We start from the raw sequence: 23,035 nt of genomic DNA, 5'->3' as shown, positions 1-23,035 counted from the left end.
CTGGTGTTTAAGACTAAAGAACAGTATCACTTGGCTTTTATTGGTAGTCAGAAGTCAAGGATAACAGCTAGCTTCTGATTGACAATGTTTTATGGGCTGCAGAGAATTATATAAACCAAAGTTATTTATTAACATTTAGACAAAATAGGACATGGTGTTTTTAGAATCCAGTCCTACCTGTATGATCAATATACATGTATCCCTGGGGGAATCATGGTATAAAACACAACAAAAATTTATCATTGTGACCATTTTAAATTGTATACTTTAGCAGTGTTAAGTGTACTCACATCTGTGTGAAACAGATCTCCTGTAGTTCTGAAATTCTGTACCTGTTAAGTAACAACACCCTTCACCCCTCTCCCCTCAGCCCCTGGTAACCCCATTCTCCTTTCTGTTTCTATGAATTAGACTGATTTAGATAACCTCATATAAGTAGAATCATACAGTATTTGTCTTTTTATTACTGGCTTATTTCTTTTTAACACAGTATCCTCAGGATTCATCCATGTTGTAACATGTATCGTAATTTCCTTCCTTTTTTTAAGGCTGAATAATATTCCATCAAATGTGTTTAACACATTTTTGTTTATCCAAACATCCCCCGGTGGACATGTGGGTTACTTCTACCTTTTGGCTCTTGTGAGTAGTGCTGCTGTGGGTGTGCAGATATCTCTTGGAGACCCTGCTTTTGGTTCTTTCAGATATGTGTACTCAGAAGTGGGTTTGTTGGATCATAAAGTAGTTCTATTTTTAAGCTTTTGAGGAACCTCCATACTGTTTTCCATCGCAGTTGCACCATTTTACAATCTTGGCTCTTTTTTAAAACCAGATTATTTCCTTTAGAGTACTTACGGGATAACTTTTTTAGATCTGGATGTACTTTGGTAGATTCATTAAAAGCCCTAAGGAAATCGATAGTTTGGCTGGCAATATTTTAATTCTTTGTTTGCAAAATATATGATGGCTATTCCCAAAGGTGTAACATGTCTTGAGTAAGTTTCTTGATGCTATCTCTTCTCTGTTCCTAATCAGACTTCTGAAAATTAATCTATACAGCAGTATGTTTTAAAACAGATTTGTTGCTTTGTTGTTTTAGCTAATGGTGTAGTCATTTATGACTAATATTAGTAAGCAGCCATGGGTAAGTGTCCATCTAGTGTGTGGTATTTTCTATAAACATGTTGTCTCAAACACTTTATTTTTGGAACTGACATCACATCAGGTGGTCAGATCTGATCAAAAGATCAGAAGTCGAAATTACACATTTTCCACACAGGTCTGATACAGATGCCCCTCTTGGAAAATGAGTAACTGGTGTTATGGCTAAAGATTCATTTTAATGCTCAGCTCAAATTGTAAACTTCTAGTAAGTTTCTGAAGTACATAGACTCATTGGTTTCAATCATAGACTAGTACTAGCAGTTAGCTTTCAAGATTATGGAGGAGAAGCTAACAAAAGTAGTTATAAAGTACTTTTGGAGGAAAGAGCATGAGAGAAGACTTTTGAAAATGACTGGTAAGAACCCAGGATGGCAGAGGATGAAATGGTTGGATGATGTTGCTGACTTGATGAACAGGAGTCTGAGCAAGCTCTGGGAGTTGGTGATGGACAGGGAACCCAGGCGTGCTGCAGTTCATGGGGTTGCAAAGAGTTGGACAGGACTGAGCCACGGAACTGAGTAAGAAACCAACTTAAAATTTATTTAAAATTAGAGTTTAGGGCTTATGCAAGAAGCAACAAGGTTGCAATCTGACTTCCAGTTTCTGTAGGGAGTTGCTGCCCCTTTGCTTATTCAGATATCAAGGTAGTTCCAGTGTCTTGTCTTGGCCTCTTGCTGTTTGGTTGGTTGGCAGGGGAGAAAGGAAAAAGAGCACTCTAATTTCTCTCCTTTGGCCATCAAAGCTTCTCAGCCCTCTTTAGTAATTGCTGGCATAAGTAAATCATGATTTGTTTATAGTTACTAGAGCAAGTAGCCATAAGTATCTCATTTCCGGGAAAAGCCTGTTGCTCAACTTTTTCTGGCTTATTTTTTTGCTTAGTCAAATGGACAGCTGGGGCTTCATTTTGCTTTCAGAGCAGATTTGAACTGGATTCGTTTTGCTTTTTCAGTTTAGAAACTAATGTACCATTAGTACTCTGATCCTTCTGCAATTTTGGGCCCTTCTAAGTTATATTAGTTTGAGATCCCAAAAATTTGGTATGGAAGTTACACCAGAAGATTCAGTAGAATATCTGTAGCTATATTTTGTTATCTCATGGGTAACCTTTCACTTTGAGGTCTCCACTGCGCTTGCTCATGGTTTTCCTTAACTAGCTCAGTACCCAGCCTCAGACTTAGTTACCCTTCTCGCTCCCCTTTTACATTTTCATTAGTCTTAGAGGAACTAACTCAGAGGTTCTTTATCTTTTGTATGTCATGGACTCATCAGCAGTCAAGGAAGCCTATGGACCCATCTCAAAATAATGTTTTTAAATGTATAAAATACATAATATTACACAGGAAACCAATTATACTGAAATCTAATTATCAAAACATTAAAACAATTTTATATTAGTGACATATGCTTTTTTAAAAGTGCTTTAATTAATATCTAAGGATAGGTCTAATAACTGATTTTTAAATGAAATTTTGAGGTCTGTAACTATAAGATCATATAAAAATATCTAATTTCTGTTAGTTATGCTCAGGTACTGCTGCTACTCATAATTTGTTGCCTATCTTTATAATTGAAGAAAATGCTGAATTTCAGTTAGAGGTTAATGAAAAATAAATTGTAATTTTATTCTCATTTTAATTCATAGACCCCCTCCTGAATTCTGTGACTCAGGGACCCCAGATAAGATTCCCTACTTTAATTCCTTAAATTATGAGATGGGGTAATACTGTGAAATCATTTGGGTTAGTTGGATATTCACCCAGTTTGTAGAATAAGATGCATCAAATCCAGTGGACACTAAATGTCCGTTCTCCTAAGCACAGGCACTTTTAGTGTATCTGTGCCATCTTTGAAATGTGGTGTGGAAAGGAGTCGCTGCTTGTGGTAGGAATCATAACTGCCTCCTCCCCAACATGTCTACTCCTAGTCTCAGAACCTGTGAATGTTTTATATTACCAAGTAATTAAGGTTGCTAATAAGCTGATCCTTGTGCTTGGTCACTTCAGACATGTCTGACTCTTTGGGACTCTGTGGACTATAGCTTGCCAGGTTCCTGTGTCCGTGGGATTCTCCAGGCAAGAATACTGGAGTGGATTGCCATGCTCTCCAGGGGATCTTCCCAGCCCGGCGATCTCTCCTGCACTGCAGGTGAATTCTTTACTGATGCGCCACCGGGGAAGCCCTGGCTGACATTAAGGGAAATTATCCCAGATTATCTGAGTAAACCCGGTGCAACAATAAGGATTCTTTAAAAATGGCAGAGACAGAGAGCGACTGCCTTCAGGCAAAAGGCACAGAGAGCTGTAGCATTTTTGCCTTTGAAAATGGAGGAAGCAGCCATCAACCCAGGAATATAGGCAGCTTCTAGAAGCTGGAAAGAGCAAGGAGACAGACTGTCCCCTCGAACCTCCAGAAAGGAATGCAGCCCTGCTACCTTGATTTTAGCCCAGTGAGACCTGTATTGACTTCCACAGAACTAGGATAAATTTGCATTGTTTAATCTGTTCAGTGTGCAGTAACTTGTCACAGCCATGATAGAAAACTAATATACTACCTCCACTTGGCTCGTTTCTCCCCAGAAGTAAATGTGGCAAAAGGAACAGTATCCATGATTCCAGGGTAATTTTTAAAGACTTAATGGCTGCCATAGTTTCTGAGGTTGACTTATTCCTAGTTGTCCTTGTCACACCATTCTGTAGCTCCATCTTGCCTTAACTAAATTATCCTAATTTTTCCATTGGAAAGTGAATATATACCCTTGTTCTCCAGAAGTGCTGTTACCAGAGTTTTATTATATGGATTCATCCACTAAATGCTATTGAGAATTTCAACTATATGACCCTTCTGCAGTCCCTGGAATGTAAAGCAGCAGTTCTTCCTGGAGCAAAGAGCAGTTGAACAACATGAGGAAGAATTACAACTAGTTAACATATTGAAGAATAGAGACATTACTTTGCCAACAAAGGTCCGTCTAGTCAAGGCTATGGTTTTTCCAGTGGTCATGTATGGATGTGAGAGTTGGACTGTGAAGAAAGCTGAGCGCCGAAGAATTGATGCTTTTGAACTGTGGTGTTGGAGAAGACTCTTAAGAGTCCCTTGGACTGCAAGGAGATCCAACCAGTCCATCCTAAAGGAGATCAGTCCTGGGTGTTCTTTGGAAGGAATGATGCTAAAGCTGAAACTCCAATACTTTGGCCACCTGATACGAAGACTCTTTGGAAAAGACTCTGATGCTGGGAGGGATTGGGGGCAGGAGGAGAAGGGGACGACAGAGGATGAGATGGCTGGATGGCATCACTGACTCGATGGACGTGAGTCTGAGTGAACTCCGGGAGATGGTGATGGACAGGGAGGCCTGGCATGCTGCGATTCATGGGGTTGCAAAGAGTCGGACACGACTGAGCGACTGAACTGAACTGAACCTGTACAGAGGAGACCTGGAATCACAGCAGTACTTGGCAGGAATGAATGACTGTGTCAGCTCTGAGGGACAGGAACCCACATCTGTCCTTCCCTGAACTAAGAAATTGTATTAGTAGCCTGAGCCTCATGCTTTGAAGCTGGTAATTGGCAAGGAATACCTGTTTGCTCTTAACAGAAGTGCTCTCTTGCTGGCAGATCTTTCTAGGGCCTCTCTGAGAATTAGGATTAGGCTGTCTTGTAATTATAAACAGAAGCACTTGAACTTTTTTAAACAGACTTATCAGTAGAACCACCTGCCGGAGTTAACAGCCAGAGTCAGCAACCATTGAATATTCTAGACTAGGATTCTGTCACTAAAAGAAAGAATGCTTCCTTTATTAAGAAAAAGAGGGGAGTGGGCAGGGTAAGTATAGATTCCACATATAAGTGATACTATGTTTGTCTTTGTCTATCTTACTTCACTTAGTATGAAGATCTGTAAGTCCATCCAGTATGGTCAAGTATTCTTTGTTTATATTTATCTCATCTTCTCTACCCATTTACTTGTTGATGGACATCTAGGTTGCTTCCATGTCTTGGCTATTGTATATAGTGCTGCTATGAACATTGAGGGGAGGGTGTATTTTCAAATTAGAGTTTTCTTTGGGTTTATGCCCAGGAGTGGGATTGCTGGATCGTATGGCAACTCTAATTTTAGTTTTTCTAGGAATCTCTGTACTGTTCTCCATAGTTGCTGCATCAATTTACATTCCCACCAACGTTGTAGGAGGGTTCCATTTTCTCTACACTGCTCCAGATTTGTTCTTTGTAGACTCTTTCGTGATGGCCCTGTGAACAGTGTGAGGCAATATCTCATAGTTTTGATTCACATTTTTCTAAAAATTAGTGACGTAGAGCACCTTTTCACGTGCTTGTTGGCAATCTGTATGTCCTTTTAGATCTTCTGCCCACTCTTTGATTGAGTTTCTTTAAAAAAAATTTTTTTTTTTTTTTTAAATTTTTGGCTGCATCAAGTCTTAGCTGCAGTGATCGGGCTTCTCTCTAGTTGTGGCATGCTGACTTGTTGCCCTGCTGCATGTGGGTTCTTGGGTCCCCAGCCAGGGATCGAACCCACATCCCCTGCACTGGAAGGCGGACTCTTAACCACTGGACCACCAGGAAAGTCCCGGGTTGCTTGTTTTTTGTTGTTGTTATTGAGTTGTATGAGCTATTTATATATTTCAGAAATTATGCCCTTGTTGGTCTAATCATTTGCAAATATTTTCTCCCAGACAGCTGTTCTACCATTACTCCAGAAATGTTCCTAATCTTTAAACTTCCAAGTTTAGATGGTAAATCAGAAATGGAAAGCTGATTTTATTCATCTCCATGTCACAAGAATGGGTTCTTCTAGGTGTTGTTTAAAAGGGGTAAAGTCTAACCAGTGCTTTTCCTCTTGCTTTAGTCTCTCTGGTGAGCTATTAGTAAATTACATTGACATACATATATTCTTAATGTATCCTGAGGTTTCGCCTCTCCTAGATCTCCATCTTGAGGCAACTGGTATTAGTGGAACTGAATTAAAAGAAGTCAGATGGGTTTTCATGAGATTCCCTTTACTCTACCAGAGCATGTATAGGACAGAAGTGTGTATGTAAGAAAGCAGTTGGCAACATAAGAGGCAGAAGGGAAGTGTGGGGTTTGGTTTTGGTAGATGTCTGTGTCTTTGCAGTGATTTTTTTTGGTTGTCTTTAAGATTGTGGAAGCAGCTAGAAGAGAGAATCAGTGTCTCTAACAGAATTGGTAACATTTAAGCATATACAACTAAAAGCTCATTAAATTTTATTACCGTGAACAATTTGAGTAGAAATGTTGTTTGCTAGTATCGATCTATGTATTGGTTGCCGTTTCTTTCCCTGAGGGTGGCACTAATACTGGGATAGAGCTGTTGGCATGGCAAATTCAGAGCACCCAATAAATCTGTCATTTCACTTCATCTGGTCAGAAAGGGCCTGTTTCCAAGGAACAAACGCCCTCAGATTTGTTAAGGAAGTATTTCATAAAAGATCCCTTAAGTCAGGTCTTTTAACTGATTTGGCCTTGGGGTCTGACTTCAAAACTTTCTAGTATGACACCATGGCTTTTGAAGCCAGATTCCCAGCTTTTTGTTCATTTTCTACACAGTCCAGCTTTGTTCACTCTGGTACCGGTCTGGGGCCTCACCCCACCCTTGCTCGTAGCTGATCACTGAGCTTTTGATAAAAGCCATGGACTGACTGTATTTTCACCATGTGCCCATTGGCTAAGTGTGGCTGGTTTTTCTTCTGCTAGCCTAACATGAGTGGTTGAAAATTGTTTCTTTATAAGTTAAGGATGAAAAGATGAGTTATATTTACAAATAACATTAGACGTAAAATGTTACACCTTCATATGCCTGTGAGGAGGGTTGGTAATGTCCACACAATTGGGCGTCAGTGAATGGTTCAGCTAAGGCCACAAAGTAAGTCAGGATCAGAGCTTGAATTCTGGACCTTAGTGTGATATCCTGGACACTAGATTGTGCCCCATCAGCATTTGAAAGAGTAAAAGTCATCAACTGAGGTTCTTTTGAAAATTATCTGTGTATACACATACCCACATTGGCATCATGTACCTTGGGGTAGGGCAGTTAAGCAGGGTTATAGTGTTAGAAATTAACACTAAAATGTATGAGTTTATCTTAGCTGTGATCACTCAGGCCAGTTACATCACTAGTAACCATCTGCTGCTTATTGAACTAGCTGACTAGGGATCCTGTCTTCCCCTAAAAACCTGGCGGAGCAACTGAGGGATACATCAAAAGTCACTTTCTAGGTTTGTTTGTTTTGGGGGTTTTTTTTTGCCTATGGTGAACAGCTTGTAGGATTTTAGTTCACTGGTCAGGGATCGAACCCACATCCCCTGCAGTAGAAGCACGAAGTCTCAACCAGTAGACCACCAGGGAAGTCCTCTAGGCTTGTTTTTAGTGGTACTATTTTATTCAAAGTATTTCTTTGTTTTCAGAGTAAGCCCCAGTCTCCAAAGAGAATTGCTTCCCTTCTTCCCATCAACAGTGGCTCCAAAGAAAATGGGATTCATGAGGAACAAGATCAAGAGCCACAGGATCTCTTTGCAGGCAAGTATAGACTCAAAACTTAAGCTGGGAATCTTCTAACTTGCCGAATTAAAGTAAAAAGTTGTGTATATATGAGAAAGACTCTTTGTAAGATATTATTGTGGAGGATTCCAAAGGCAGTACCTGTCATCAAGATACTTACAGGTTTAGTGAGTAAAACAAATATACAGTTACTTAATTAAGTGATGCGGACTTAGAGGAGTCTGAGAGGAGATGAATGCAGTGGTTTCAGGTTTTTATGACAAAGATGCATAGTAAGAAATACACTTTCCGTCATAATTAAAAATATTTATATACATATAAAATGAAATCAAAAGTTTTCACGCATGACTTGCCCTTACTATTTTCCATACAATCTGAAATTTTCTATTGTTTCTCTTTTTTAAAAATACTGTTTGCAACCCACTAAATAGCTATCACGGTTCCCCAGTGAACAACAAGCTGCAGTTTGAAAAACACTAGGACTGAGTTTCTCAGTCTTGATACTCTTAGCATTTTGGGCCCAAAAACTTTTTGTTGAGAGGGACTGCCCTGTTCTCAACAAGGTATGGTCATCCCCCACCAACCTACCCCACTCAAAGACATTCAAAGATATTTGGCAATGGTTGGAGACGTCTTCGTTTGTCACACCTGGGAGTGCTGCTGGTTTCTGCTGGGTAGAGGCTGTGGATGCTTCTAAACACCCTATAGTACACAGACAGCTGTTCAGTGAAAGAATTAACCAGCCCAGAATGTCGGTAGCGCCCTCAGTAATAAGCGCTGGTCTACAATGATCTTGTAAGACTTTTTGAAAGAAGCAGGGTTTATGTTAGAAAAAAAGAAAGCGTGCAGATGTTTGGGCAGGGAGAATCGATAATATGGTGTGTTTAAGGGATGGTAAACTCAGCGGGCCAAAAGCAGGGGCTTCTTAGAGATACCGTGGGAGATAAGTCTGGAAATGTTTGAGAGGATTTTAGACAACAATGGTAATCTGAGTTTGAATTTTCATCCTAGTGTTAGTTTAGAGCCATTGGTTTAATTGCATTTTGAGTAAGGAAAGTGAAATGGGCGAGTGATGAAAGACTGACCTGGTAGAATTATTATATAAAACGGATTGTCTTGGACAAAGACTGGAGATGTCAGAAAGTGGAAGTGGCTCCGTGTCCAACTTTTTGTGACCCCATGGACTATATATATAGTCCATGGAATTCTCCAGGCCAGAATACTGGAGAGGGTTAGCCTTTCCATTTTCCAGGGGATCATCCCAACCCAGGGATCGAACCCAGGTCTCCTGCATTGCAGGTGGATTCTTTACCAGCTGAGCCACAAGGGAAGCCCGGAGATGTCAGAAGGCATCTTACAAATTAGCTCAAGGATGAAATGGTAAAGGTAATAGAAATAGGAAAGGAAAGATGAAAACTTTTCAAGAAGTGAAATCAACAAAATCTGGTATTGGTGATTAGATGTAACAAGTGTACAAAAATGAAGATCAAAGACAAAGTCAAAAATTTCAAGCCCAAGGATTGGGAAGAAGATGGTACCATTTTGAGAACTACATTTTGCAGAAGAAGGTATCTTTGAGTTGGAGAGTGGGGAGAGTGAGTTTGGGTTTTAGATTTTTCAAGTTTTAAATGCAAAGGGAAATGCTCAGGAGGTGATTTGAACTATAGTAGTGTCCCTGGGGAAAGGAGTAAGAACTGGACATATGGAAATCAGTCTCCTAGAGGTGGTGATTAAAGCTGCCATGTAAATGAGACCCTCAAAGGAGAGAATGACAAAGGAAAGAAAGAGATGAGAGGGCAGAGGGTAAGGTCTTAGGAAGACTCTCACATTTGAAGTCATTGGAAAATTAAGACATGAGAAGAGTTTAGAAGAAAAAATATAAAGATTTCAAAAATTTTCCATTGCTTTCCTCTCTGAAACTTAAGTGCCTGTTATTTATTCTGCTAATGTTTATGTTTTAGATAAAATTTCTGGAGAAGAAATGGAAATAATAATTTAGTTATGGCACATTGCACAGAAGGTTTTTTTATCTTTGGGAACTTAACATTTATATGATTTGCCCTTTAAGGAGACCTGAAATCTTGGTGTTGACTGAATTACTCCCATGGTTGGGTTTTATATACACAACCATGTAGAAGATCTTTATTAGAGACATATTTATTTCTAATGAGGGTTCTGATTTACTTCATTCCCAGCTGTTTTCATAAGCGGCCAGTGCCTGCCTTCACTACTAAGAAAGGAACATAAGGTATCTATGGAAAGAAATACTTGCAGTGATACATTTAGTTGAGGATTCAAGTAGTTTCTCAGATGTGGAAGTTTAAATAAAATACTCTGTTATTTTCTACTTGATTAGTGGTGATCAGAATCTCTATGGTGGAATCCTGTGGCTTTGCTATTACTCTTACCTAGAGTCCAGAGAAAAGGGCGCTCCAGTGGTTAGGACTCTATGCTTTCACTGCAAGGACCCAGGTGCTATTCTTGGACAGAGAACTAGGATCTCAGAAGTTGCACAGCCAAAAAAAGAGAGAGAAAACCATTGTTGATATGTGTTGTCACATGATTTTCAATTAAAAATTGGCACCTCAGGCTTCCCTGGTGGTCCCATGGTTGAAAATCTGCCTTGCAATGCAGGGGACACCTGTTCGACGGGAAGATCCCACATGCCTCAGGGCAGCCAAGTCCATGCACTGCAGCGGCTGAGCCTGTGCTCTAGAGCCTGTGCACCTGGAGCCCTTGCTCTGCAGCGAGAAAAGCCGCTGCAGTGAGAAGCCCAGGCACCGCAACTAGAGAGCAGCCCCTCGCTCTCTGCAACAGAGAAGCCCACGTGGAGCAACAGAGACCCAGTGCAGTCAAAAATAAGGAAATAAAAACATTTCTTTAATGCACAGCTCTTCAAAAGTCTTTCAGTAGCATACTCTAATAAGCTTAAGGTTTTAAATGTTTTAAGTTTTCTGTTCCATTTTCAGTCACATTTATTGGATTGCATAACTTATTTGTGTGGTGCCTGCATGATATGACTATCTTAAACATACTTTAGATGGTTTCTTGCTTCAAATATCCTGTCATCTTAACATGTTCATTTTGCATGAATTTTTGTATGTATGGTTGCCTTTTTCCTGACAAGTAAAAGAATCCTCATATGATTCCAACAGTTTGGCAACCTTGTTTATAGACATGATTAACTTTTAATGATTATGACATTGATCTAGGACTTGGTTATGCCTTATAGACCCCTCTCTCTGGTTTCATTTTTAGCTCCAAATGAAAGTCTAGAAAAGAAAAAGAATTTTCTCTCTTTGAATTCCCTAAGGCTAGAATTGGATACGTACTGACCAGGCCAAACTCAAATGGATATTTATAGTTTTCTTTATTAAAAAGAAAAAAAATCTGAGCTGTTTAGGTTTTGAACTTCTAGCTCCATTGCTTCAAGGTGAGAGTGCCTTCTTATCACTGGTATAAGTAATTTTAATGCCTAAAAATGGTACATAGTGCTCTTTTTAAAATCCTGTCTAGAACACGTAGGGAATGAGTTGTTCTGTTTTCCCAGATAGACAAAGGCACTTCTTAAGCATGTGGTTTTGTTTTGTTTTGTTTTTTAACAATTTTGATCAAAAGAAATATTTAGATATTACAAAGTCTTTTTAGTCCCCTTGAACAGTGTATATTAAACATAACTTAATCTTTGCAAGATGATCTAAAATTGTAATTGTGAGCAATTCATAAACTGTGGTAAAACAACAGTTAGATGTGGCAAATAGTGCTTTTCCCCAGTGTTACTGTGTTTGTCTTAGGTCCATTTGTTCTAGCTTACAGTTTTTCTGACTCTTTCTTCATTATAAAATATCAACTATTTTTAGATGCCACAGTGGAGCTATCCCTGGACAGCACACAAAATAATCAGAAGAAGGTGCCAGCCAAAACACTCATTTCTCTTCCTCCACAGGAGGCCACAAATTCTTCTAAGCCCCAGCCAAGCTATGAGGAGGTGAGAATTTGTGCTATTGGTCTTTTGGATGTTTAGGACTGTGCTGCCAGTCTGAAGTTCAGTTGCTTGAGTTAATATTTATAACTCTTGAAGAAGACCTTTATGGTTAATGAATAGCCAGAATCCAGTAAAGGATTCTTTCCTGGGCAAAGTGTCTGTTATCCAGAGGATAGCACAGAGGCTTTCAATGATCACTAGTGATATTTAGTGTCCAAAGCTCCTATATTCAAGAGTATAGTCTCTCCCCATTCCCTCTTTAGCCTGAAAGAGGCAAGTCTTCCAAAACCTAGTAATTATTCAGTATGATCAAAATAGCGTTTTAAGAGAATAGATGTAATGAAGACCTTGGATCAAGCACCAACTTAGAATCGTGGGAGTTGCTTCATTGAGATTGTTGGGAATGGACAGAGCTGAAGACTGATGTGTAGAAGGATATAGCCTGATATTATTATCCTGATGATGTAATAGTGATACAGAGTAAAATGAATAGCCTTTTTGGGGGGTATCTTAGTCTCATTGTTTGTTTTCTCTTTAAAAGCTAGAGGAAGAAGAACAGGAAGACCAATTTGATTTGACAGTCGGTATAACTGATCCTGAGAAGATAGGTGAGTGTACTTGGGACCCCTATGATGTTCAGATGTGGCTGTGAGAAGCACAGTTAGCTGATTTCTAAATGGTTACCTCCAGAGCTGAACCAGCTGTGTGAAGGACTTCATCATTATCTTTCCTGTGAAACGATGCTCTTTGCTGTGCTTCCAAGGCCAGAAGCAGCATTTAAGCTATTTAGGCTTTTCTTGGCTTTAAGAAGAAAAATCAGAAAATTAAATACTATTCGAATCCCTTTTTAAAAACCCCACATTGCCTTCTCCCCGAGTTGTGGAGACCATTTTATTCCCTCTTGAGATAAACTCCATGTAACCACCCTAAAAGCAAATTTTAAAATTTGGAGATGCTGGATTTATTTTTGCCTTAGGACATTTGGATTTCTTGTTACATATCATTTATTATATACTCTTGATATTCTAATAAAGTGAGGAAGTCTTCCACTCTCTCTCATAGGTAAAGATTAAAAAATGCAGGTTGAATTTTGATCAAATAGAAATTAGATTTTCATAACTTTGGCCAGAACATGGATTTTTAGGATAGCCTTCCTGTGTCACAAGTTTGTGAGACCTTTTAGTGAGCAGAGAGCAACAGGCCTCAACTTTCCTTGTTGTGGGTGTGGTCTCTGTGGGAAGAGGCTGCACAGAGCTTTTTCCTGCTATTAAGTAGGGGTGATATTTGTGTGTTTAAGAGGAAAAGTGTGGTTTCCAACCCTTTGTCTGTTCTGAACTAGGAACAAGAGTTTATAAAAATCTGATTAGACTTTATGCCAAAATGGTTTGTTGTTAACTGTGGAGTTTTACTTTTCCTAGACTGGTGCACTGGTAGGGTGTTTCTGAGCATCCTGTACAGTTCCCTCATCTGACAACAGAGTAAACTGAGAACCAATAAGTGAAATGTAGCTTTCCTGTCAGGTCACAACATATGGCCTTTGGTAGAACCTGGACCAAAACTTAGAATTACATGTTTAGAATTCTCTCTTACCTCTCTAATTTAATTTATGAATATTCTACTATAAGTACATTGATTTTAGGCTAGTTATTAGCTACTTTATATCCTTGGTAGAACAAAAAAAATCATAAGTAAACACTGATTTAACGTTTTATAAGTCATGATGTTTGTACCAGGAGAGGGAGGGAATATGTTAGTTTCCTAGGACTTCTGTAATGAAGTATCACAAACAGTATGGCTTAAAACAACAGAAGTGTATTCCCTCAGCGTTCTGGGGGCTAGAAAACCTGCAATCATGATGTCCATGAGGCCATGCTCCCTCTGAGGCACCAGGAAAGAACTGCTCAACCCTCTCCTAGCTTTTGGAGCCTCAGGCGTTCCTCGGCTGGTAGCTACATCACTCCAACTCTGCCTTCACTGCCACGTGGCATCCTCCCGGGGTGTCTTCACATCATCTTTGCTTTCTGTGTGTCTGTCTCCGTGTCAAAATTTCCCTTTTTTAGGTGGCGCCAATCATACTGAATTAAGGCCCACTATACTGACCTCTTTCTCCCTTAGTTACTTCTGTAAAGATCCTATTTTCAAATAAGGTCACTCTGATGTACCAGGGGTTAGGACGTCAATGTAATTTATTTAGGGGGACACAGTTCAGCCCATAACAATAATTTAAATGTCCCATGGATCAGATTTATTTAAACAGAAATCACTTTTGGTGATAAACCTTCATCCCCTTGCATCATCATCTAGATTCTTAGTCACATCAGTGTCAAGAAACCAGCTGCTTAAAGCATTCTCATATTCATATTTCAAGATTCACATCGATCTTCATATAACACCTGTTCGTGTGGGCTGTTTATTCAACATGCACTTCTCATTCCCACAAACATTTAAATTAATTAGAATCTCACTTCTGCCAGGATATTGCCTTTTAGAGACTTGGCAATTTGCATGTATTATTTTTAGCTTCCTGAAATTACTTAGGAAATTAATGTAAATTTAAAACTGCTGCATTTCTAGAACATTTCCATATCTTACGAGGTCTGGACTGGCAAGTATGTCTGTCTGCTCAAACACTGCCTCAATAAAAACAGCTGGTAAGCAGGCAGAGTATCTGAAGACCTCACTTTGCTATTGTGTCTTACTTGCATTTGCACTTAGTCTTCCTTAATTGCAGGCACTAAATTATGGGAATGACCTTTTGGACATTTGACCATAACTATCAAACTGTGAATAAAAGTCTGAATACGTTTTCTATTAAGTAAATTTAGATTTTTTTTTCCTTTTATCAGTGATAAACATCCTTAGTAGTATTAGGCAATACAGTTTAAGTGGTTTAGAAGAGAACTAACAGTAGTAATCAATATAAAGTAATTTCTAAAACTTATATTTTGTTTTATATGTTGCTCTTTTGGCAGGGCTTGACTGGGTAGAGAACATAAGCCCTCTCTTCTGTACAGTCTCCAACTTCTTGTACAGTCTCCAACTTCTCTGTGTAATTTATAAAAGCAGTTATTCCCAGCCATCTTGGTCAGACCAAATTGTAATATGTGACCCTGCAGGGGTAGAACTTGCCCTCATCCCAGGACCATTTCAGAGGCTTTGGCAGTTAGTCATTGTTAACCTGCATTTTCCTGGTTGGTGTGGGAAGGGTCAGGGCGGAGAGGAAGGGAATGAAACCAACCCAGCGCTCCAGAGGCCGGCACTGGACCTACGTCTGTCTCAAGTCACATGTGTGTCTTTTCACTACTCACGGAGTCGATGGTGCCTTTATGTTCCTAAGTGGTAGAGGTTAGGACAGTACCGCAGAGAAAAACAATTGCTTGACTCCCAAATAATGTAATAGTCAAAGGCTTTTTCAGATAAATGATTCCTTCAGGAAAGAGAGATTTTTGTGACATCAGGCAGCCCAAGTGTCTTCCTGCCAGGCCCTTTGCTCTAGGAGAACATGCTAGATGAGAGGGGTCAGTGTGGGTGGAGGGGCTGGGACAGTATTTCTGAAAGAGCAAAGGGAGCCTAGAGCTAGTTTAGGGTAGAACTACTTGTATCCTTTTACATCATTTGCTTCCTTCTCCCCCTCCTGCTTTATACAGCAAGAGAATTGTTTGGATTTAGACAGATGTGTGTAACTAGCCCAATTATTGGCATGGTAACAACCAGTGGATTGTCAGTGTCCAGTGCTGCTTTGTGGAAGGTATAAATAGAGCCTGGCTTTGAAACAGGGAACTGACTCTCTTGTCTAACTCAAACAGGGACCCAGCCAGCATCCATGGGACCACGATGTGCCATGGAGGCCTCGAGGCAAAGTAGGAACTAGATTATAGTATAGGATCTGAAGCTTGGAGTTGAAACAAGAGTTCTTACACACGGTTCCTCTGGCTGCCTTATGATTCCTAGTTAAATGTTAGCAAGATTGGTCCTGCTTTAGTTCACAGAATAATCCTCTCCTGCTTTCTGTTCTCCCACAGGGGACGGTATGAATGCCTATGTGGCCTACAAAGTTACGACACAGGTGAGTCCAAGTGACCCTGCTGATGACCACCTTAATAGGTTTGGGCGCACATACCAAGAAGGTCATCATTCAGATTATTTCTGGGTGTTTCTTTAGTTTCTTTGTCAACATCTTCCTTCAAGTTTACTCAAGATGGAACAAGTCTGCATCCCCTTGGTAATCTCATCTGAGCCTTTCCACTTTTCTTCCAGAGAGCTAACACTTCAGTGTGAAACTTTGTAAGTTTTATCAAGACATGTGGTGTATCTGATATAGTGCCATCCCTCTTAAGAGCTATGTGGCTTAGAGCTAGTTTGGCGGATCACCCCAAACTGTATCACCTGTTTAAAAATCATCAGTTCTTCTGAGGTTTCCTATGTGGAGCTTCTTTTAACATTCTCCCTAACCTTTTGCCCCTTGGGTCTGGTCTTCCTTTTTTATATAATATTAATGCATACAAAACTTACACGTTGTTGTATGCAGGTTATGAAGCATAAAAAATGAAGCCCCGAACCTACCACCAGTCTTAAGATGAGTACCATTGAATCCACTGCGTGTTTCTCCCTCTCCTTTCCTCTGCCTCACACCTTAGAGGCCACCACTCTCCTGAATTGTCTCTCATTTCCTTTATAAAAAGTCTTCACATATGTATCTCTAAACAGTACACTGTTTTGCTTTTTTTTTTTTGAGTTTCATAAAAATGGTATCATGCTAAAAATAGTGCTTTCTTTACTACCATTGTTCCTCAGATCCATCCATGATGTGCGTAGCTGTAGTTAATTAGTCCATTGTGTGATTATAGCATAATACATTTATCCATTTTCCTGTTGTGAATATTTGGCATGTTTCCAGTTTTTGTAATTATGAGCTGTGAACATTTTTGCACGTGTCTCCTGGCCTACACATAGAAGAGTTTCTTTGGGGTATATTATCAGAAGCAATTCCCCTGGGTTACAGATAGTATAAATTTTGAAGAAAAGAAATACAAACTATGTTTTTAAGTCCTTGTACCAATTTATACTTCCATCAGCCATATGTAAAAGTTCCCATTGACATACTTCCTTGCCAACAGTTGGCAAGGCCCCATCTCCTTAAATTTTGCCTGTCTGGTGAGTATTAAATGATCTCTCAATAAAATGTAGGCCTTGTCTCTTTTTACTGGACGTTTCCTTTATATTACCTTTCTACTACTTGTTGGCCTGCCCCTGTGTTCTAGACCCTGTATAGCTTGGAGGTTCAAGTGTCTACAGTGTAGACATTTCGTCTGATCCTCCCCTTAGGGGCAGTGTTTACTGTGCATTTTCTCCTGTTTGGCTGCTTTAATTCTGGCAGCAATACCCTTAATAAGTCAGGGCAGGATGAAAGGATTGGAGATTACCATAGATTTCTAGCTTTAAACTAGATTGCAGCATCTCTTTCCTTAAGGCAAAGGTTCTTAACCTGCAAATAAAACTCGATTTGAATTTAATTAGTTGCCTTCGTAATCCCATGTATGTTAATTTGTGCATTTAAAATCATTATTCTGAGAAGGGCTCCATAGATTTCTAGACAGCCAGAGAGGGTTATAACTCCAAAAAAAGAAAAGGGGCTGAGAATCTCAGCCTTGGAGAAAGTTATTTATGAAGTGGCTAGAAGACCAGAGATCTGGGGAAAGATTCCCTTGATGTCAGCCGGATGACTTTTCAAGATATTCATCCCCTATTGGAAATGAAATCTTGTGTTTTTTCTGTCCCCAAGACAAGCTTACCAATGTTCAGAAGTAAACACTTTGCAGTGAAAAGAAGATTTAGTGACTTTTTGGGTCTTTATGAGAAGCTTTCAGAGAAGCACTCCCAGAATGGCTTTATTGTCCCTCCTCCACCTGAGAAGAGCCTAATAGGTAAGACTGTTAATTCCGCTTAGATTTTTTCCTTTGCATTCTTTCTACAGTATAGTTTCTACTTAGTGTATGAGATTACTTCTAATGACAGTGTAGAATCCAACAGTTAGAAAGGAACCATTTCCAACGTTTTCCTATAAATCACACGAGGGTTAGAGATACAGCATGTTTTGACATGGTCTCTTTCGTTGGGTGCAGTAGGAGGCCTAGGTTTTAGTTTCCACAGAGAGAGAGAGAGAGAGAGAGAGAGAGAGAGAGAGAGAGAGAGAGAGAGTGTGTGTGTGTGTGTGTGTGTGTGTGAGAGAGAGAGAGTGTGTGTGTGAGAGAGTGTGTGTGAGAGAGTGTGTGTGTGAGTGTGTGTGTGTGTGTGAGAGAGTGTGTGTGTGTGAGTGTGTGAGAGAGAGAGTGTGTGTGTGTGTGTGTGTGTGAGAGTGTGTGTGTGTGTGTGTGAGAGAGAGAGAGAGTGTGTGTGTGTGTGTGTATTGGTATCCTGGAGTCTTCAGTGGTTGCGGTTTTAGTTTCCACAGTGTGTGTGTGTGTGAGAGTCTTCAGTGGTTCTGGTTTTAGTTTCCACAGTGTACGTGTGTGTGTGTGTGTGTGTGTGTGTGTGTGTGTGTGTGTGTGTGTGTGTGAATCTTCAGTGGTTCTGGTTTTAGTTTCCACAGTGTACGTGTGTGTGTGTGTGTGTGTGTGTGTGTGTGAGAATCTTCAGTGATTCTGGTTTTAGTTTCCACAGTGTACATGTGTGTGTGTATGTGTGTGTGTGTGTGTATTGGTATCCTGGAGTCTTCAGTGGTTGCGGTTCCCTCCAAATTGAAATGTACTCATTGAATGAGGGGAAGGAGGTCAGGCAAGGAATCTTCCCATTACCATCAGTTGATATCTGCTGATCTTTACTCAGAGTCCCATAGCCCCCTTTTAGAAAACATGTGCTCTGGAAGTCCCAGGGTTGAGAACCTTCAACACTTTAAGACTAGTATGAAAACTGACTCTTGCATAAAGAACTTTGTTCATGCTTGTGCATGACATAGAAGTGGCCTTTGGTTGTATTTTGTAGAGCTCCCTCATTGCCTTCCTCCTGGGGCTTTTCTGCAGCCTAAAGCTTTTCATGATGATTTATAGTTTTCTTGTTTTTTTCTTTTTAAATTGTGTTCCAGGAATGACAAAAGTAAAAGTTGGGAAAGAAGATTCTTCTTCTGCAGAATTTCTTGAAAAACGGAGGGCTGCTCTAGAAAGGTAAGTACAATAAAACTATTTTCTTGAGTGCCACGAGAACAAATGAGGCGCTAAAACTGAGACTTAATCACCGTGAGACATTGGCTGGAGTTAGTAGTGGTGAAACTTGAATGGGTTAAAGATTCCCACCTCCGTGTTGTCTGTAGCCTTTCCTAAGTCTCTTTCCTTCCCACATTAGGAGCAGAGCATCCTCTTTTCTTCTCTCCTGAGTGAGCAGGCAATCATATTCTCCTTCTTCAACAATCAGTCAGGAGTGGCTCTGCAGTCTCTTTCCAAGCAGTTATTTTTCTTTCCTGTCTGGAAATGTGAAGAATATGAACTTACATGTGCTTATAAGCAGAGTCATATAAGTGCCCTGAGGATATTTTAAAGTAATGAAAGACACTGTACCCCTGTCAGCATGTTATAATGCCCCAAACTTTGTAAGGCCAAGCCAATTAACCAGATAACTGCTTACCCTGTAGGTACCTTCAGAGGATTGTGAATCATCCTACCATGTTACAGGACCCTGATGTCAGAGAGTTCTTAGAAAAAGAAGAGGTTAGTATTGTACAAACTGAATTTCACAATTCATATCTACCCCTGTGAAATGAAACTAGTTCCTTCAACAAATATTTGAGCACACGCATATAGCCTAGTCTGACTGTATCCTAGTTTATAAGTGCTCAAAAGTGACAAGTGTCTTTCAGCCTCTGAAATAAAAGCAGCTCTGCCTGCAGTCAAAAGTAACTGGTTGTAGAGGTCAAACTGCAACCCAGTGTTGTCTTACTGGATCAACACAGTGATCTGTTTGGCAGGTCTTGGCATATCCTTCATAGGTTACTACTTGGCTTCGATTGAATGCTTATTTTGTGCCAGGAGCTGTGGAGTTTTAGTTCAAAACCACTTAACCACAGACCTCAGAACTGCCAGCATGTAGCAAAAGTGTTGATTCAAGTGGACAGTCTTTTAACAGGCTATGCATAGGCTATTCATGACTGAGAAAAATTAGAGATAGTCCAGTTGCTAATAATTGAAGAGTTAGTAAAATATATCAATACAACAAATACTTAATTCTCATCATAAACAGAAAGTATACAGAAATTCATTGGAGCATACATTTGAAGAATGATGAGGGAGAGGGATAAATTAGGAGTATGAGATTAATGGATATACACTACTATATATAAAGTAGATAAACAACAAGGATTTACTGTATAACACAAGGAACTCTATTCAGTACCTTGTAATAACCTTATCATGGAAAAGAATCTGAAAACTGAATCACATTGCTATACCCCTAGAACGAACACAGTACTATAAATCAACTGTACTTCAGTTTAAAACAAGAATTATAAAATGAAACATGAAACAGCATAGAAACATAGCTGAAGAAACACATTAGTCATTAAGAATCAAACACTGGAATAAAACAATGGTGTATCTCATAGGAAAGAAAAGTAGAAGGAAATAAGTGACAGTGTAGAACTGTTGTTTTGTATTTTTTTTTGTTTTTTATTTTTAAATTTTTCTTTAACTTGCATATTGTATATATTACTCAAAATAAGAAAATGGTACTAAGTATATGGGTTGCCCCACCAAAATGAACTTCTTTAATTAAAAATTCTGTCTAATGCTCTACGTCTTAGTTCTCCTCTGAGATTCCTAAATCCATTTTTCCTTTTCATGCCCTCATACCCGCCTGGTGCCCCTAGAGCAGGGTTTATCTCCAGTGGCACTGTGGACATTTTGGGCTGGATCATCCTTTGTTGTGGGGATGTCCTGTGCACTCTTGGTTTAGCAGCATTCCTGGCCTCTATCCATTAGATGCCAGTACCCTCCCCCACCTCCTGTCCAGGTTTTTTTTCAATTTGGTTGTGTCCAGAGTCTTAGTTTTGGCAGTATCTTTCTTTGTTGCAGCATGTGGAATCGTTTGTAGTGGTATGTGAACTCTTAATTGCAGCATGCGAGATCTAGTTCCCTGACCAGGGATCGAATCTGGGTCCCCTGCACTGGGAAAACAGAGTCTTAGCCACTGGACCACCAGGGAAGTCCCCTGTCCCCAGTTTTAGTAAGCAAAATTATCTCCATACATGACCAACTGTCCCTAAGGGGGCAAAATGGCCCTGAGTTAAGCCTCTCAAGAGTCCTGGGCACTAAAATCTAATTGTTCAGCGTGGTATACTACATACACTGTGGATTCTTCAGCATCCTTTTCATGCCTTAGGAAAGGAGTGGGAAGACTGAACTAGTCAGATTGTTTCTAAGTATTTGGCATGCTTGACTTAACTAGATGTCCATAAAAGCAGCCTCAATCTATTATGCTCCTTTGTTCCCTGAGGAAAATTCGAATGGAATTATAGCTTCAAAGTGTCTCAAGATTTTAAGTCTAGCTGTGTGTGAGTATGCATCCAAAAAGAACTTTTGACTTTTAAACAAAAGCATTTGGTATTTAAGCAGTTTATGCCTGGGTAGGCAGATAATCTCAATATGAGGTCACCTGGCCACATAACACACACTGCCTGTCTTTCTGCACACAGTATCAAAAGCTGACAGTTTTGCTGATTCTCTTTGATGTGGTCCTTTGATTTTTTTTTTTTCTCTCCACATTGTTAGTTAAGGATTTGCCTAATTGCCCTTGAAAATAACAGCCTACAGTTCAGATAATTTATTTGGCAAGTTTGGGGCGTGCCATCTGATGGATACTAATTCTTCTGAACCTAAAATAGGGGCAGCAGATAACTTGCCACCCCGCCTTCTTGCTCTTGTAGCTGCCACGTGCTGTGGGTACCCAGACATTGAGTGGCGCTGGTCTCCTCAAGATGTTCAACAAAGCTACAGATGCAGTCAGCAAAATGACCATCAAGATGAATGAATCCGACATTGTGAGTAGCACTGGGCCTCTCAGCTTCCCCAGCCCCCTCAGGGTTATGCGTCAGAAGCCTTGAGGAGTCCTGAAATTTCTGAGATTAGAGACTTTCTTGTTACAATAATTCAGTCCCTTAAAAAAGAAGAAAAAAACTGCTAAGGAAAAGACAGCTCTATGATGAGTAGCCTCCTTTAAAGCTTTGGGCCTGTGTGTTTCAGTGGTTTGAGGAGAAGCTCCAGGAGGTAGAGTGTGAGGAGCAGCGCTTGCGGAAACTGCATGCCGTTGTAGAAACTCTAGTCAACCACAGGAAAGGTAACAAGCTTCTGACGTACGCTTGGAGCTGGGGGGAAACTGATGTCTCCAGTAGCTAGAGAGGGGAGGGCATGTTGTTCCCAAACCTCTCAGCCATTCAAGTTGAAATTCTCAACCCACTTGGTCCTTGATGGTCTGATCAGAGAGATAATGCCACGCGTCTCCTGACAGGACACATGCCTCTGCCGCTGAAGGCATTGTACTCTCTACCTGGGAGGAGTGCAGAGAAGCTGTCCCAGTTACAGCTTGACCTGGGATTGTGGGCTTTGGTTGGTGGCATTTGAGTTGGTGGCTTATATCCAAAATGATGCTACATGCCTTAGCTACATGGTCCAATGAGAAATATGTAAATGCTGGAAACCATATATGTCTCCTGACCCTTCTTCACCTTTCTCTGGTGAGATTTGCTTAAGAGCTAGTGAAATTTGCCAAGTTTGAATGCTTTAATCATGCTGATAATCAGAAGTCTAAACAGGCAGAAAACCATTAGAATGGAGACCAATACAAGAGTTGGCAAAATATGACCCAGCTGGGCAATATCTAGCCATAGACCTATTGGTCATGGACCTATTGCTGTGGCTCTAAGTGGTTTTTAACATTTTTGAAGAGATGATGGGATGGAGGGGTTGGGGAGGGGAGCAAGGAGAGTGAGCCGTATGTGGTCTGCAAAGGTTAAAATACTTGGCTTTTCACAGAAAAGTTGTTCTACTCTGGTGCACGCAAGACTATGCAGTGTGTACATACACTCTCTCTCATGCAGGCAGGCTGCTTACTGTGAGCTCTAATGTGAAAATCAGAACTGTGCCATTGGCCTGTTTCTGTTAACTGGCCCCAGTTCTCCAGGAGCATCGGAACTGCTCCATCCAAGCAAGCCTAGCCTAGGGAAACAGGGCAGCAGGCACCTCTCTTTGCTCTTGTGCCCGAGCTACATCGCCCTCACTTTCTGAATTCATTTGGCTCTGGTGTAAATGGCCAGATTGCAGAGCCCACGGTTGCCAGACACGCAGGGGCCAGTGTCGCTCAGGCACCCG

General features: G+C 40.3%; 1 protein-coding gene across 1 annotated transcript in view; it reads left to right on the top strand.

Annotated features, from left to right (window-relative positions):
• Nucleotides 1-23,035, top strand: part of SNX1 (sorting nexin 1) — a 587,700-nt gene that overhangs the window by 559,531 nt on the left and 5,134 nt on the right. Inside the window, exons 3-11 of the mRNA XM_052646183.1 lie at nt 7,606-7,717; nt 11,560-11,687; nt 12,226-12,292; nt 15,707-15,750; nt 17,467-17,608; nt 18,766-18,844; nt 19,309-19,384; nt 21,595-21,708; nt 21,911-22,004. Coding sequence (XP_052502143.1) covers nt 7,606-7,717; nt 11,560-11,687; nt 12,226-12,292; nt 15,707-15,750; nt 17,467-17,608; nt 18,766-18,844; nt 19,309-19,384; nt 21,595-21,708; nt 21,911-22,004 — 856 coding nt within the window. The remainder of the gene's footprint in view (nt 1-7,605; nt 7,718-11,559; nt 11,688-12,225; nt 12,293-15,706; nt 15,751-17,466; nt 17,609-18,765; nt 18,845-19,308; nt 19,385-21,594; nt 21,709-21,910; nt 22,005-23,035) is intronic.

The sequence above is a fragment of the Budorcas taxicolor genome, chromosome 10 (assembly GCF_023091745.1).
Source record: "Budorcas taxicolor isolate Tak-1 chromosome 10, Takin1.1, whole genome shotgun sequence".
Classification (NCBI taxonomy): Eukaryota; Metazoa; Chordata; class Mammalia; order Artiodactyla; family Bovidae; genus Budorcas; species Budorcas taxicolor.
The sequence above is the reverse complement of the archived record's forward strand: the minus strand, read 5'-3'. Positions and strand labels throughout refer to the sequence as shown.